General features: G+C 39.7%; 1 protein-coding gene across 2 annotated transcripts in view; it reads right to left on the bottom strand.

Moving 5' to 3' along the window:
* The window catches only part of KIF13B (kinesin family member 13B), a 120592-nt gene that overhangs the window by 54454 nt on the left and 48520 nt on the right, over positions 1-17618 (bottom strand). For both annotated transcript variants that reach the window (XM_042832727.1, XM_042832728.1), the window contains exons 4-12: positions 15661-15721; positions 14114-14206; positions 13288-13468; positions 12645-12732; positions 11172-11306; positions 9036-9148; positions 8506-8617; positions 5460-5672; positions 2648-2758 (exon numbers count right to left, since the gene is read on the bottom strand). In XM_042832727.1, the coding sequence (XP_042688661.1) occupies positions 2648-2758; positions 5460-5672; positions 8506-8617; positions 9036-9148; positions 11172-11306; positions 12645-12732; positions 13288-13468; positions 14114-14206; positions 15661-15721 (1107 nt within the window). The remainder of the gene's footprint in view (positions 1-2647; positions 2759-5459; positions 5673-8505; positions 8618-9035; positions 9149-11171; positions 11307-12644; positions 12733-13287; positions 13469-14113; positions 14207-15660; positions 15722-17618) is intronic.

The following is a 17618-nucleotide window of genomic DNA, read 5'->3' as shown; positions in this document are numbered from 1 at the left end:
AAGCCTGAGCTGTATCACACTTTACAGCAGGATGTCTGCAATTTCTCTGGCCCTTCTACCTCTGGACTCGGAGTGCTACGTGCTGTGGTCTCACACAGTTGCATCCTCTCAGTGCAAAATGACAACAGCTGAAGGCAGCACACTGCAGTACTGTAGGAGCTTCTCTGTGACCTCACTGAACAGCACGCAGTACCACAGAGCCATCTCTTCAGCCCTTTATTTTCTTCTCCGAGCTAAAAGGCTCGAAGTTAAGTCAACAGCCTGCCAAATCAAGTTCCACGTCTATCTTTTATTTCTTAGAAATCAAAACGACCAAAACCCGACAACCTTCTATTTAAGCTATGCAAATAACACTTCCTGCTGAACAAGAATAGTACCATTTTGGATGATGTTTTGTTCCTGTCAATGGACTTCATAGAATTCCACAACAAAGCATTACTGTGCAAAAAAAGTACATCTTTCAAAGGGAAGTGGTAGGGTGAAGACTAAAGCAGGGAAATAGGAACATTAAGCGTTTCTGTCTCAAAGAGAAAACAAAACAGAAAGGGATTCTTCTACAGAAAAGAAAAAGAGATGAATACTGAGAATTGATCCAAGGATCATATAGAAACTGAAAGCAAAATGAAACTCCCTATCCACAACAGCAAACAAAATTAAAAAAACAAAAACATGGGAGGCTCCTCAGGGAATTACTAAATGGAATCAAAAATGGAAGAATAAAATAAGTAAAAAATATGAGACTCACAACAGCTTTATCTGTGCCACTGAGACTTAATAAAAAATATTTAGAAGAGATTATATAGGAATAATGGAGGGGAGTTCATTATGACTCTGAACTTTACTTATGAGTTTGCACTGCATTAAAAAAATTGCCATGCCATAGCATCCAGTATAATTCTCTGTTCAACATCAGAGCTTTAACTGCTCTAACCAAGATTAAAATTGCAAAGAATGGCAAGCACAACTCCCTCTTCATTTTCTCTACCCTGTCTTCCTATACACCATGAAACCAACAGCGTCCTTGAAAGGAAAATTCATGTGCGTTTGTGATGAGAGAGCAAAACAAAGAACAGAGGAAAACTGAAATGTGATGTCAAAGCTTTCTTTTCTACCACCAGTGCCAGGCTCTGATGTTTACATCATTCCAAATCATCTACAGTCACAGATAAAGAAAAGAGACCTTGCCCATCGTCTAAAACTCAAAGGGTTCACATAAAGAAAATGAGCCAGTTTCCATTAACTTTTGATCAATACCTACTGTTGAGTAACTGAAGAATGTAAAATACATCAGAAGTATGTGAGACACTCTGTGAAGATGTGAAAAAATTGCCTTGTCTTTAAGGCTTTGAACCCTTATTGTCCCTCCAGCTCTATCAAGTGCCTCCTCAGCAGTTCTTATTCTTCATGAGGAATGATCCTTCTCAAGGATTTACAGTTATCTCTACATTCTACCACTGAAATTTGTCAGGCAGATGGTAGTGGAGGCTGGCTAGGAATAAAACCACATGACAAACCATAATATAGATGCCTTTAGCCTTGGGCTCGTGTAAGCCTGATGATGATGTGAGAAGGTTCCTTCTACTGGCTTTCATAGGGCACAGCCCTCCCTGTTTCATATGAAAAGCCCTCCACTGCACAAACACTGGTCCTCATCCTTCCTCTGAACAAACCTCACTTCCTCTACAGCTGCAAGGCTCAGAGCAGGTTGAGAATTCAGATGAAGAAGAACACCAAAGCAAGTAGCTGTATGCAGACATCAAGGCAGATTTATTCTGCAGCGTTGATCTCATTATTTTGATCAACCTCCTTGCATACTCGGGATTTCTACACCTACAAATTGCTGCGTAAAATGAGATCAGAATTATTATTATTATTGAATTTCACCCTTATACAGAGGGTGCTCCATGGTATGATTTTGCTCTGAAAGACAGGAAGCTCTCTTATTTGAAAGAATATTTCTTACAATGGATCTTTAAAACTCAAGTCAAAGCCTATTCTGATCATGACACCTACAAAAAGGGCTTTGTATTGGAGGCTCAATTTTCTTACAAGCTATTCATCACCTTTCAATAGTTCTCCCCCTTCAGTGTTCCCCACTGCAAATATATACATCAGCATTTGTGTGGTAAGAATTGGAAGTGTCATGCAATAATCCTGGTGTCCTGCACAATTTTTCAGCATAGCTATCATCTTCAATTATGTTCTGAGGCATTAAATAGGGGTGTAAGAGGCATTAAAACAAACAGGAATTCAAACATTCTATTTTTTAATATTCCAAATGCTCTTTGCCTTCGGTATTAAGGCACTCCATACATAACCTTGCATTTAACATTCTCAATGCTCCATCCTTCGTGAGAAACAGCAATTTTGCTGTCTGAAGAACACAAAATCCCTATAATCCTCTCATCCATGGATTTTTTTTTTCCACAAACAACCTCTTAATTTGCATAGAATGACAATTTATTATTGTCATTCTAGAATAGTAATCTGGGAGACAGCCAGCTATCATAGGATTTAAATGAAGTTTTTCTACAAGGGCAGTAAGCTTGACCTACTTACCCATAACCGCAAGAGATTCACACAAACAAAGGAAGCAAACCTATTGTTTACAAGCATTACAGACACGGAAAAAGAAAAATCAGCAAACCTGTGCTATCTCTTCAGTTTTTCTTAACTTTTCTTCCCAGGTCACAGTCATTTCCTGGATCAACTTTTCTGACTCCTCCAATCGTTCTTTTAATTCTGGCGATTTCATAGCCTGCAGAAATAAAAGCAAAAGGGAACAAGAAAGCTTATTGTGCTTTGTTTTTTTCACATCACTCTCACACAGATGGGGCAAAAAGGAAACATATCATTACTCATCTCACAATGCATACTCGATCAGTAAGTAAAGGGTTGTTTTAAATACATATTGCATGCAAATGCAGAATCCATCAAAAAGTTAGTTTAATTAGCTTCAAATACAGATGCTAAAGGGAAGTTTATAAACTTTAATGCAAACCAATTACACAATACTGGCAAATTTGCATAAAGATATTCAGACACAAGCTAATCTCATTTCTGTACCAATGCGAGCTTCCAGAAAGACTCATATCTGAAACAATCTGTCTCCTGCATACTGCAGATCTGGGTAAGCGCAACCTCTAAATCGTAGCTAACATCTCAGTCCCTTGAACAGCCATGCCACCACAATATTTTTATTGTCTGTTTTGATATAACCTGATTTGGGATGCATCATTTTTTTCTTTCCATTGGAAAAAAATTAAGATGTTCCTATACATACATTTTCCAAAGCTGATATAAAAGAGGGCAAAGTTTTTACACTACACATTCAACTCTGCCAGTCTCAGTACTGGCATATTCTTTCTGCACTATCCTGAACAGGAATCCTACGGGCTTCTTAACATCATTATTTCACCACAACAATATGAAGCTGTTTGGATAGTAGGTATTTATGCAAGGCCCATCAACCTATCATTCTTCATTAATTCCAAGAAGAAAAGATCAAAATGAGTGCACTAAAAAAGAAAAGGGGAAAAGAGGATAACATCTTATTCTTCAGGGGAAAAAAAAAGTCAACTGCCAAGTTCTGTTCTGCCATGGCTCCTTAGGAAACAAAAAGGACAGTGACATAAAAAAGAAGAAAAAAAAACTACTTATTGACCTCTATATTTAGAAATGAGCTTTGAAAATGTAACTCGACCATCATAATGAGACACTGCTTTTGTTCATTTTAAAAATGAACCATTATGCACCATTTCTGTAAGAACAATTTGATGGGCAACAAAAGAAACAAACTGAAAGGAGAACAAGAACATGTGCTTTTTGACCTTTACTGTGCAGCCTCTTGATAGCAAACTAAACAGTTTTTTCCATGCCCTTTGTCAATGCTGCTCAAATGACAAGTGGGGTGGGATCTGAATACTTAGCAATGGAAATATTTATTACTTCATATTTAGGAAACACTACTTCATTGTTTTGGACAGCTGCCATTATTTTGGCATTAGTGCTCACAGATGAAACAAATAAGGGAGTACTTGAGCTTCTCAAGAGTCCGTTGTTCATATTTTAGGGGAAATCTTAAATATTTAACATGAGATACGTTGAAGAAACCAATGCTCACTTACTGGATGCTTTGCACATTCATTAGCTCAAATGGAACAATCCAAAATTCATTAGACATTTGTAATATCATAACCAGAATTCCCTGCCAATCTCAAGAGACAAATACTGTACAATGCAGAAAAATTGTGATTACAACAGTCAGATTATATCAGCGCTGCTTTGTCACTTTGGAGAACAGAACTCAGAATTGCTCTAGCTATTGACCTTCATAGAATCACAGAATGGCCTGGGTTGCAAAAGCCCACAATGCTCATCCAGTGCCAACCCCTGCTGTGTGCAGGTCACCAAACAGCAGCCCAGGCTGCCCAGAGCCACATCCAGCCTGGCCTTGAATGCCTGCAGGGATGGGGCATCACAGCCTCCTTGGGAAACCTGTGCCAGTGCCTCACCACTCTCTGGGGGAAAAAATTCCTCCTCATATCCAACCTAAACCTCCTCTGTCTCAGTTTAAAACCATTCCCCCTTGTCCTGTCACCATCCACACCCATAAACAGCCGTTCCCCCTCCTGTTTCTACGCTCCCTTCAAGTACTGAAAGGCCACAATGAGGTCTCCCTGGATCCTTCTCTTCTCCAAGCTAAACAAGCCCAGTTCCCTCAACCTTTCCTCACAGCAGAGCTGCTCCAGCCCTCTGCTCATCTCAGTGCCCTCCTCTGGACCCGCTCCATGAGCTTCACATCCTTCCTGTACTGGTGGCCCCAGACCTGGATGCAGTGCTGCAGATGGGGCCTCACAAGAGCCGAGTAGAGGGGGACGATCACCTCCTCTCCCTGCTGGCCATCCCTTTTTAATGCAGCCCAGAACACAGCTGGCCTTCTGGGCTGCAAGCACACATTGCACTTGCATTTAGTCCACGTTGCCTTCACAATTTCAAGGAGGAATCTATGCAGATATCCATTATATTGTCTAATGCCTGTAAGAGATTCAGTTTAGAATGGTAAAAACTAGTAAGCAAGCAAATGTTGTTCAAGTCAACTCACATCTTGCAGGAATTAGCTACAGTGAATTCTCAAAACGCACAAGCAAAGCTCTACCTACAAATGGCGCAACCCTTAGACCCCATCCCCATGCCTCCCTCTTCATCCTGCTCTTCTGATCTGTATCCCCTAATAAAAACAGAACAGCTCAACTGAGTGTTTGAAGGGAACCTTGTATCTCATATTATCACCCATATTTCAACATCAACCCAAAGCAAAGTGGAAGCAGCACGAAGGGAGATTTCCTGTAGGTATCATGCACCAACGTTCTGTGGCTTTTGCTTTCAGAAGCTCAGTAAAAAAGTTCTGAAACGAGGTCTACGTGGCTCGGACACAAGCCAAGACAAACATTTGTTACCTCTGCTTTTGTGAGCTGTTCTCTCAACTTCTCCACCTCCTCACGCAGCTCCCGAATAATGCGAGCATTGGGGTCCTCGTTCACCACAGCATGATTTACGATGTTCTTGGCCCGGTCTGCGTACCTGAGTGTCGAAAGGGTCTCGTCGTAGTTGTCTGCTGCTGGGCTTACTGTCGCTACCATGGCAGTCTTGCTGTTGCCACCAAGGCTGTCCTGGAAAGCGGTCACGGTTATGAAGTTAAAACAGAATGTTTCTTTGGCTTTTGGTTTTATTCAACCTGACAGTGAACTCAGGCAGCAAATAATGGCTGGAAGTGGAGTGGAGCTACTAGTAAAAGCAATGTACTTCTCAGAGCTCCTCAGTTGAGCTCCCCAGTTCACTGTTAATATTCTGAGCCCTGTAAATCAAGTAACATTTTTATTTGCAATTCCCTTTTTTTCCTTAGCACATCTACAGAATGTCTTACTCAAGGAGCTCAGGCAGGATCATAACAAATTCAGAATTCAATACATGTTTTATTTAAATTACTTGAAGACCTCTTCAACAATACAGTTGATTTTATTTCTGTAACCATTTCAAAATGGGCCCTTCTGCCCTACTCACACAGCTCGCAAACCAGTTATGTCAGAAATTGCCCTTTTGGAATTTGGTTGTCAGAAGAAGGGCGTGAAACCACATTCCTGCAAGGCAGTGTGTCAGGATGCGGGGGAAGGAAAGACACATTCCATTTATCTACTGACTGCAAAATTACATTTTACAGTCTTGGCTGGTCCAGAAAATAAAACATTTCATTTTAAATTTTGCAGCAAATCTGTTGTTCTTATATTTTCCTTTTTCTCCTCAACAACCCTTTCTGAGAAGGACCACATTATTAACTTTCATCTTTAATAACCCATGAAACCTAGGTCATGCACTGCCATTAGAGCAACGTGACTACATTAGCTTGCTTGTTTAACCATTTCAATTACAAAGCACACACACAGCTTTTCCTAGCAATCATTAAAACAGCCCTTTAAGTATGTCATTAAGACACTTTTTTGCTGTGTGATGCCTAAAACCATTTGACAGCAGCCTGGCTGCTTCAGTGGTCAGATAAGCACTGGCCACACAGGCTGGTGCTGCTTCACTGCTGCACTGCTAGAACTCTGCTGTCTCTGCTCATGGAAAGGTGCTGTCACCTCTTCAGCTAGGGAGGATAAACCCATTTGCATTGTGTTCAGCACAGTGAGGCATGCTGGCATGGCTAAAACTTGCAGGTAATGATATTTATAGAGAGGTCAAGCAGAAAGAATCGCCTTCTGGCTGCTTTCCACATTTTCTGCATCTGAGGAGCAGCCACTCTTTATTTCAAATTATTTCAATTTACATGCCTTGCAGGGAATCACGCTGTAACAGAGAAATGTTTTTCCAAAGCATCTAATGAAAAGTTTAAAGAGCCCAACAAGAGCACAACTCATTTGATGGGATTTCTGCCTATCCAGAAGCCAGGACTCATCTCCAACAGCTTGCAAAGATTAGAAATGGCACTCTGCAAAAAACTGCAATCCCTGTTCTGCATAAAAAGATGAAGGCATTGGGGAGTTGGCCAGGTACACTGCTTCCAAATAAAGCCATATCAACTGCACTAATTGGCTCCAAAATAGGATTAACTCACCATCTAAATCACAAATCCACAGGCAGCTGTTACAGTGATACATCCTATTCACAATACATCCATTATAAGCTGGGTAAAGTTTCTCTTGTACTGGTGGCTATTCAAGCCCAAAGGCAGACTGCCTGATAAAGTTCTGTGTATAAAACCGTTGTGCTGATTTCACTGGTTTCCTCAACGTTAAGAAAGAAAGGTAGATGAATAGTAAACCAGTTTCTCATTAATGTCTGTAAATCAGCCCTGGAAAGGCTGGGCTTGCAGTCATTACAAACAGAATGACAATAAGTGCGTGCCGTTATTTTTAAGGTAAGCTAGCCCAGTCTTCAAGATTTCTGTGTAAGAAACATAAAAATCTAAAGATTCAAAATTACATTTTTCATAGCAGCCGTCAGCAAGATACACAGAGCTTCTGAGCAAAATGGGAGAACAAGAGGCTCGTGTTTGATAACAAATCTTCTGTATACCAAACCTCTCTTAATGATCCTTCAAAATCTAAGTCTCTTCTGATCACTCAAGTGCATCAGGTAAAACATGACAAAAAAAGAAAAAATACCTTTACTAGAGGGTGTTTTTTGCTGGATTTTTGTGTTTTTTATTTACATAGAAGTGGCTACATTTGTGTTTGCCACTCATTCAGAGAACTGGACAAATTCAGAACATTTCTATGCCTAAAATCAAATTTGCATTCCAAAACTTTAATTAGCAGGCTACATGCTTTTAAGGTCACAGCATGTAGGAAGTTGGAAGAACAACAAAAAAAGACCTTGCCATTTACTTTGACATAGAGAAAACTCGTATTTAACAATTCTGTTTTTCATTTAGACCTCACAGATTCAAGGGCCATCACAATAAAGGCTTATATTTTCCCCCCAGATTATCAAACAGTGCGAAGGAAGAGAAATCAACGCCCATTTTGGATGAATATAATGGCAAAATCCTTATGACCTGTTCCTCAGACTGTAAGTGGGATAACGCTCTGCAATTACACTCTTCTGACAAAAGTGGAGTATATTGGTAAATATATTAGACAATTAAGAAAAAGCTAATAGTTTTAATCAAAGTCTTCAAAGGTACCCATGCCAGTATGTAAAATTCAGTTACATGTGGCAATAACCCAAATTAAATCAGCCCCAAGGTTCTGTGTGAAGCTGTGCATTAACTGACCCAGAAAAGATAAATTCCTTCTTCTCTAGGCCATAACACATTAGCAGAAGACAAGAAATTCAGTCTGTGAAGGTACCAATGGCTTCTATCCAGCTACTTTTCCAAAGACAAGCATAGTTAAAATAAAAAAAGAACAGAAAATAAGGCAAAAGAATAGTGTTTTGTTTCAATGAATGGGACTCTTCTCCTCTCTTTTATTTCTCTTTTTAATAACAGATGGAAGTACTTACTTTAAGTAACCAAGTGAGCACAGAATCACGATAAGGAACAAATTTGTTCTTGTTCTTGCCAGCAGCCTGATCTGCCAAGGCAGAAATAACCAGTCCAAGAGTTGTAAGGGATCTGCACCAAGAACACAAGCAGCCATTAACAAGTGTAAATATTCATAGGGCAAATGCATATTTAGACTGCCCCTTTCTCTCAAAAAATGAGCTCCAATGGGAAAGCCTCTCATACAGTTTCAACCCTTCTTTTCTCACAGAAACTCAACTGCTCATTTTCAATACATGTTTTCAGCCTTAATAATCATGCAATTAAGCAGTAGTTGCAGGAACACAAGAACAGAAAGACAGATGCCAGCTATTTTAAATAGGCAGAGATCTCATTCAACATCTAAGAGTCCTGAATACAAGATGGAGAGAGAGGGGGAAGAAGAAAAAAGGCTGTAAAAGCTGACACTGATTTTATCCTGTTTCAGATACTACATTTAGCAGTCACAATCACAAAGATGAAAGGAGAAGAAATAATCACCAACTCTTACTTGTTAATGTTGCTCCCTTCTTTCAGCCTGTCTCCTGCAGCACCAGTCTTAGTTGCCCTTTCACTACCTGCTAAATCCACCAGACTCAGCTTGCCCACCTTCTCACCTGACGTCTGCAAAAGGAACCAGAGAACAGCTATCATTTGTTCACCACTAAAATCAAATCACATGGTTTGACAACAGTTTTTCAAGCAAAAATCAAGCTTCATGTCTTGGTGTAGCCCTGCTACAGATTGAACAATATGGTGTGTTAACTCACTAGCTCAGAAAACCGAGCCTGGGGGTGTTCAAGGAAAGACCGGATGTTGTGTTGAGGGACATGGTTTAGTGGGAGCTGTTGGGAATAGGTGAACAGTTGGACTGGATGAGCTTTTAGGTCTTTTCCAACCTTGGTGATTCTATGATTCTGTGATTCTATGAAAACAGGAGGGCATGAAGTCAGATGTCTTCTAGACATCTCCAGAGGAGGGGAACAAAGGGCACATCAGTCAAATGTTAAATCAAGAAGGGGACACAGGCCAAGGAGCCATATCAAAAGAATCCATGGGGTCTACAGTCTCTGCTTTTGTTTGATTGTGAAAACAACATCCAAAAATCTCAGATTCTATATCAAGTTTCATCCCCGATTTTCAGTGAGTAGGAATGAACATGACAAGTAGCATAATATATGAAAATGGTTATAATTGCAAAAGTCTCCTATATCCTTAGCAACATCTGAGTTAACACATAGCATCTGGTATGTGTTTTAATTCTGTGACGGATTTTGTTACAAACCTCCATTATTCCTCGTAATTCTTGCCAATTATCTCACTTGACCCAAAATGGCATTCTGAAACACTCCATAAATTTCATGCAGCAATTTACAGCTGAAGAGCTAACGTGGTCATTGAGAACCACTTGGTTACATCATCTCTTTTGCAGGATCTATTATAGAAGTACCTCAGTATCACACTTGCAAAGTACTACATTTTGCTAAATGAACAAGGTAATTACAATCAATATGCTTCCAAAAACATTGCTCCAAACCTCTCAAAATACAACGTAAGTGTCAGGCCATTGTGAAATGGTCATTTCCAGGACTGAAATGACCAGCAGACAGGAAACCAGAGAAATGGATTGCAAAAATTTACATAGCGGTCACTGAAAGACGCAGTAAATCCAATCAAAATGACCAACTTGCATCCAAGCTGACCAGACAGCAAAACATTCAGCATGCAGTACTGCCACAGGAAAAACAAAAAGGCAAGTTGTGGCAGACCAGGGAGTTTAGCATAGCCTGACTACCTGAAGTGCAAATGGGAAAAAATTCCAAACAGGGAACGAGGAAAACTCTCTGCATAAGAGGATTATGGGAGACTGAGGTGAGGAGGAGAAGAAAATCTAAGTGCTTCTTCAGCTTTATTATGCACACATGCACACTTCATATTTGCTCCAGGTACAGCCAACATTTTGTCAAGGCTTTGGAGACATTAAAGAATTGCCTGAGCACAAGCGTAAGACTTTTGGTATCAGAGATCAATTTCAATTTTAGTTTCTCACATTTTCAGTAAGGGATTAAATAATATTTACATATAAATGTATTTTTCACACTTTGAAAGTAGCAAGAATTTCTGTTTATGAAGTTGATCCTTTGTATGTACTTACATGAAATAATCCTTTGAAGGAGATTGCCACATGTACTCTCAATTGTTCTTCTTGTACTTCTGTCTTCCATCTAAATACTATGCATTTACTCTCTCCTCCAAATTTGTACTACAAACTGTTGCTTAAAAGCAAGTTTCTTTTGTTTAGATTCCAGGATTAGGAGATGCTTCCTCCACCCTCCAGTATGTCTGCTCCAACTCCAGACCTGTGTTTCTGCTTTCCATTGCGAAAAAACACATTTCCCTACATGATTTCCCCACTGATTTCTCTACATTTGATTGCCAGCACGTGAGCAGTACAAGAACTCTGCTAGACAAGGTCACCTACCTAACCTAGCTAACCTAGTCCAGTGCTAACAGTGAGAATGGGAGACTACAGCAAAAGACCTACAGAGATCTTTTCCACTCAACATTTTTATAGTCCATGAACTACATGAAGCACAAGACACATGTCCAGACTTAACATTTGGACTTTATAACATGTTTTACTTACTCCCGATTGCACATCATAGAGTGTGTGGGTGAGGATAATCTTGAAGACTGCGTGGGACCGACTGCTCTCCTCATTCATGTTGGTTGCAGCCACTGTGCGAGATTTGTTGCCCTCAGACATCAAGGACTCGATGTCCTAGACACAATTTTCACAGCCATAAGCAAACCTGCATTATAATGCTTTTCAATTATCTACCAAAGCAATCTCATGTTGGTGAAATCTAGCAAGCATCTTCCACCACATTTCCCACTGTTTATTCATACAATGTGAGAAACAAACAACTACTTTTATCTTCCCTTTACAGTCTAGAAATTAAACAACGTTGTGAAATTCAGCTACTGCAGTAGTTAGGAAATACATAGCTCCCCTGTTTCAGGATGCTCTTGTAAAACACCTCTTCAGAGCTTTTATTTACCCACCTAGGTAGATGATGCTGAAGAAAACCAAAACCAATTAAAAGCACACCACAGAACACTCTGACTCGGTATGCTGAATTATGCAAAGCTGCTGGGCAACATAAAACAGAAATGCATGCAACGTATCTGCTATAAACAGAAACTGACAAAGAGAGGTAGATAAATACATGGAGAGACTACAAAAGCAAGGACTTCATCGTTCTCATGTTTTGCTAAAATGGCAGAATTCCACCCCATACTTTTTAGTGACAGGACAAGGGGGAATGGTTTAAACTGAGATAGGGAAGGTTTAGGTTGGATATGAGGAGGAAGTTTTTCCCCCAGAGGGTGGTGAGGCACTGGCACAGGTTGCCCAAGGAGGCTGTGGATGCCCCATCCCTGCAGGCATTCAAGGCCAGGCTGGATGTGGCTCTGGGCAGCCTGGGCTGCTGGTTGGTGACCTGCACACAGCAGGGGGTTGGAACTGGATGAGCACTGTGGGCCTTTGCAACCCAGGCCATTCTATGATTTTGTGATTTCTCCCATCGTACATCAGTACTTCTTAAAAACTGGGGCATTTTACAAATTCACACGCATACACTTGCTACCCAATTAGGTATAGTACTGCCCAATAGGAAAGTTTCAAGCAATGTTAATGAGTACTTGTCATGTAAACAACCACTTGTTTGTATTTCCAGTGTGCCTGCATGCTACTTGTAGGTGACAAAAAGTGACAACAAGCGATACTGAAAGCCTGTCTATGCTAACTGCTGGTTCTGTAATCAATCACTCAACACCTCTCATTAATACACGCTATACTCATCTTAAATTTGGGAGGAAAGCTGTTACATTACATAGTTCAATGACCTTGAGAGTTACTGAACAGCATAGAATGAAAACAAGTTTCTGCTATTGACTCTGTTTTCCCCAGTGATCACAGTACAACAGTTGTACAGCTCTCTTGCTCTAAAATCCACATTTACCATGGCAATTAGAAGTAGGTTAATAATTTTGCTTAAGGGACAGTACCCTAGTGTACAGGATGCCAACACAAGCCTTTCATAAAACTGATCCTTACCTTGTAGCTAGCAACAGCTAGTTTGGATAGCCCATCTACATAAGGACCATAAACACTGTGTTCTCTAACTTTTAATGACTGCCGGCTTCTGGTTGGAAAAAAAGAAGTTATTTATAAGCATGTACCTGATGTAAGACAACATTTACAGACAATCAGCTTCTCAATGATAGATCTCAAACATGATGGTCTTACAGTTACCAAAATAAAGCACAGAACAAGGACTTAAAGCAACTAAAAAGCCTTACATCTACACATACAACACTGACACAGACATTTTTGTCACTTCAGAGAAGCTGGCACTAGACTGAATTTACTCCACGCTTTTAGCCTTAATGATTTATTTTTATTTAAAATAAAAAGACACTGACATGAGGAGGAAGAGAAAATCATCCAACCCAAATGCCTTAGAGGGGATCCATTAAGGCAATTCCTGGATGAATCCAAGGCCAGGCTGGATGTGGCTCTGGGCAGCCTGGTCTGCTGGTTGGTGACCCTGCACATAGCAGGGGGGTTGAAACTAGATGATCATTGTGGTCCTTTTCAACCCAGGCCATTCTATGACTCTATGATTCAATGAAGTTGGTATGTTAAAAAAAAAAAGTGTATGACAGCATACTACAGTGTTCACATACACATTACCTACCCTTTCGGGTCAAGAAGATCTCTGACTTTCTCATTGTATATCTCCATGTAGGATACTTCCACTTTAAAACTCTGCTCTTCATTTTCTTCCTTCTGTGCTCTTTCAAAGAGACCACTGCAAAGTCTAGGGATTAATCCAGGTTGGTCAGCAGTACCCATCATTGTGTATGATTTTCCAGATCCTGTGTGATTGAATTTACAATTAGTGAACGTGCAATACAGTGGTTTTTGCTGTGAGGAAGGCAAATGCGGAGAAGACAAAAACCTGGCATTTTAGTGAAAGATATTTGTGCAGTTGTCTATTTTAAAGCAACCAGAACATCATCACTTAAAAACTATACAATTAAAAAGAAAAGAAAAACAAGTAATTTAGTTCAAACAGAGAAGACTTTCAGACAGATAGTTCTGCTATAGAGGACAACCCACTGATACCCACATGCATGTCACAAGGAAAAAAATCAACTGGGCAAGCATATTCATTTTTGCATATTACATTTAAAATGATGATTATTAAAGCTTATTCTGACTGCAGAGGCAGAAAATAAGGGTAATGCACTGAACTCAAGGACGGTCACGATCAAAGATAACAATCCAAAGTGTGAAAAATAAGGGTAGACAGCAACAGATACAAGCATTTCTCATCCTGTCCACCTTGTATCTAATGTCAGAAAAGAGAAGAAACATTTTCTGATGTTTGCACAACATAAAAATGCCTGTGTTGTAAGGCATTTCTCCTGAAATAATGTCACTATAGCCATGGAAAGTTTCCACTCAGAACATTAACAACCTGTGTGTCAGTGTTTTGCATACATTCTGAAGGGACTTACCAGTTTGCCCATAGGCAAAGATGCAAGCGTTATAGCCTTCAAAGGCATTCTGAAGAATATTCTCTCCAAGGCACTTGAAAACAACATCTTGACCTAAGAAATAAAGCACACAAGCTAGCATTGTAAAAGGTGGGAGAGTGTTTTTTTCTTCTTTTGAATTCTTCAATAATTATGTAAAAGCAAAGAGCATTTTTTTGTCTGTTCGTGCCTAAATAAATTATTTAGCATTCAGTATTTGCTCTCTTAACAGCAGCACAGACATCAGCTGGTAGATATGCTGCAGATGTGTACTACTACAAAACTCACAATCTATGATTATTGTGCATATATGTGTATGTGCTTACAACAGCATGCTAGCAATCTTCATGCTCAGAAGTTTTATCAGCAGAAAATCTACTACCAGCTGCATGAATTCACCCATTGGTGAATGACAGCACCTCAACATGTCCTCAACCCATACATTTTAACTACTGCCAAACGTGATTTTGCAAAGAAATCACCTCTACATGGGAGGTAATACAAAGGACGTATGCATTAGCAAAATGTAGGGTTACCACTTCTTGAAGAACTGATGGAACAGGTTGCCCAGAGATGTGGTTGATGCCAGGCTGGACCAGGCCCTGGGCAACTTGACCCAGCTGTGATGTCCCTGTTCATTGCAGGGGAGTTTGACTAGGTAGACTTTAAAGGTCCCTTCTATCTCTAAGGGATCTGTGATTCTGTGAATTTCACATACCAAACACTGCTTTTCCTTGCCCTCATTAAGTCCATAACTTTACACTCAAGCCAACTCAAGACTTGATGCATGCAAACTCTCCCATCAGAACTCCGAATAGCTGTGCCTATCTAAGTGGTTTAGGTCAAATAAACCCGTTGTATATCACACTCAATTCCTCACTGAACTACTACTTATTACAAATATTGGCATCCTTTATTTATTTGTTTTTAAATCCATGGAAACAAGCTAAACTAAATACAATTTTTAAAAGGTAACGAATATGAAAAAAGGAAAAGATCACCAACTGTTAAGTTCTAACATACTTCAGATCTAACCAAATCTGTTTGCCAAAATATGCCAATAATACCCCAGAATCTCTTAATTAAATACTCCTGTACTAAATTAGGCTTTTTTAATACTCCAATTATTAAGTTCTAATAAGATGCTCTCATCAGAACTGGAAAACAAACAGGTATATTATAGTAATATTCCTCATATCCTGGAAAGAAACTGATCTGATGCTTTTAAAATGATGCACTTAGAACAGTATTCAAAATATAAATGTAAATATGAGTAACCCATTATTGTGATGGATTTCTCAATTTCCTGCACTGCAGATGGGTAGCAATGCCTATTGCTATCCTAATCATCATCTTTAGAAAAGAAAAACAGGAATGATTTAAGTTTTTCCTTTTTCTTTTGACAACAAGCAGTCATACTGGGGAAAGATATTCCATGCCATATGGTCTGTGCCCTTTAGCAAATACTGCATTATAATTAGACCATTTGTTCTCGGAGACAACACGCACAAAGCTACAGCAAATATTACCTGCATATTTTTCTTTGACAGATTCATCCATAGACCAAAAGCAGTGATCGTAAGCAAACACCTGTAGAAAAACAACCAGGAGGGTACTTTATAGAAACCACTGCCAAATCAAACACGTTATCTCAGTTTTGATAGTGCTGTATTACGTTGGCTAACATCGTGCTACTCGGGCCCACTCTGAACACAATGTGCACTCCTGAAGAGTTATTTATTTCCTATGAGTTCAGTGACTGAAAACAAACCCTTCACGTTCCTACACGAAGGCCCGTTCCTCGGTTGTATTTTTTCCTTGCTTTTCTTTCTTCTTTTCTGCTATGTGAACCCTTGTCGATGTTCTCCAGCAGCTCTCCACGAGGCAACCAAGTGGATGACAAGCAGCTCTCCTCATCTTCCTTCAATCCCATCCTTGCAATTCATTTCTCACAAGACCTGCTATTCTGCAAACCGACAGATGTCCCCTGGCTGCTTCTGCCTACCACCTCCCAGTTCTTCTTGTCTGCATAAATTAACAACATGCCTTAGGGCAGGAACCCTTCTGTACATGAGCAGTGTGTATTTCTATACTGCTGACAAACAGAAGCAGCCATCACTAAAGTCCGTGAGCAAATGTATCACTAGAAGAATAGCGCTGACGCCTTTTCAAATGGAAATGTTTCACTTTTGCAGTGAACCCATTTTAAGGCATCTTTCACTGTGACTGCTGATCCCCACAACAGGGCAGTGTCTGCTCCAGGATCCCAGGCTGCGAAATAGATGTTTGCAAACCAATGCCTCCAGCTATGCATTTGTAAGCAAAAAAAAATTAAAAAGCCAGGGTAGGAGCTGGTCTACTTTCAAACAGGCAAAATCCATTCTGTAGGATATAGGGAAAAGGAAAGTGCCATGGGTTGCACTTTGCCTGCTTACTCCTCATCTAAGTTTAATTAAGGCTGCTCTTTTCCCTTTAGCCATTTGTTAAGGCTACAGAGCTGGTGTCTGTAGCACTTCAGATCACGTTAGCAGAGCAAGTGCACTCTGCCAACATCTCAAATTCACCTTCTGAACACCAGTTCGATTATTCCTGAAACTCTGCTAAAACATTTCCCTGTTCAGGTTCAGTGAAGTCTGTGGTCTATGCTAAGGGCACCAACCATGCAGCACTGTATACGCAGGTAAGACACCCTAACATCTTTCATTTAGTAAAGATTGTAGGAACAAAATGTGTTGCATCATACCTACATTAATAATAGAAAAACCCTCCAGAGAAATATTGATTCTGTAGTGACTGATCTCAGTTATACCATTCCCTAATGAATCATGTCATGGTATCTGAAGAAATCATTTAAAGATTCACAAAGCAGGAAAGAATCTTTCTCAAGAGTTTATGCCAATTAAAATAAGTTAAAAAATTATACAAGTGTTGAAAATCTGGACTACGAACATATCCAACACTACTTACATCTGTGAAAATGCTTAGTGCAGCAAAATCCTTCACATTTGAACAACTTATCTTCAAAATGCATTCCTTTTTTGACACCCTTCCCCTTTTTTATAAAGTACAGCAATCGTGCAGCATCATGTAAAACAAAATAGTTTATTTTGCAGCTTCTAAATAAACTGCTGTTTCCCTGATTGAAATTACGTGGTTTTATTTGGTTCTTTGAATTTATTAAACAATTACACACACTACTATAACATCCCAAGACATCATTGGATATATGACCACAGCAATAAAGCTGAATTCCAGTGTGCCAGGATAAAGATAGATATCAGCATGCCAAGTACAAAGTCATGGGACCAACAAAATGAGTTTGCTACAACACAAATACCAGAAAACGCTTTAAAAAACCCACAGACAACAAGCAGTCTCCCATTCACAGCCTGTAATGCTGAGCATGTATGTTCTCATTTGTTCCCGTGACTCATCTTTTGGCAGAGGCTACACAGTGCTCTTCTGCAGCAAGGAAATGCTTCGAGTT

This window comes from Centrocercus urophasianus, unplaced genomic scaffold (genome assembly GCF_019232065.1).
Source record: "Centrocercus urophasianus isolate 14NV4802_14NV808 unplaced genomic scaffold, USGS_Curo_1.0 seq_39, whole genome shotgun sequence".
NCBI classification, from domain to species: domain Eukaryota; kingdom Metazoa; phylum Chordata; class Aves; order Galliformes; family Phasianidae; genus Centrocercus; species Centrocercus urophasianus.
The sequence above is the reverse complement of the archived record's forward strand: the minus strand, read 5'-3'. Positions and strand labels throughout refer to the sequence as shown.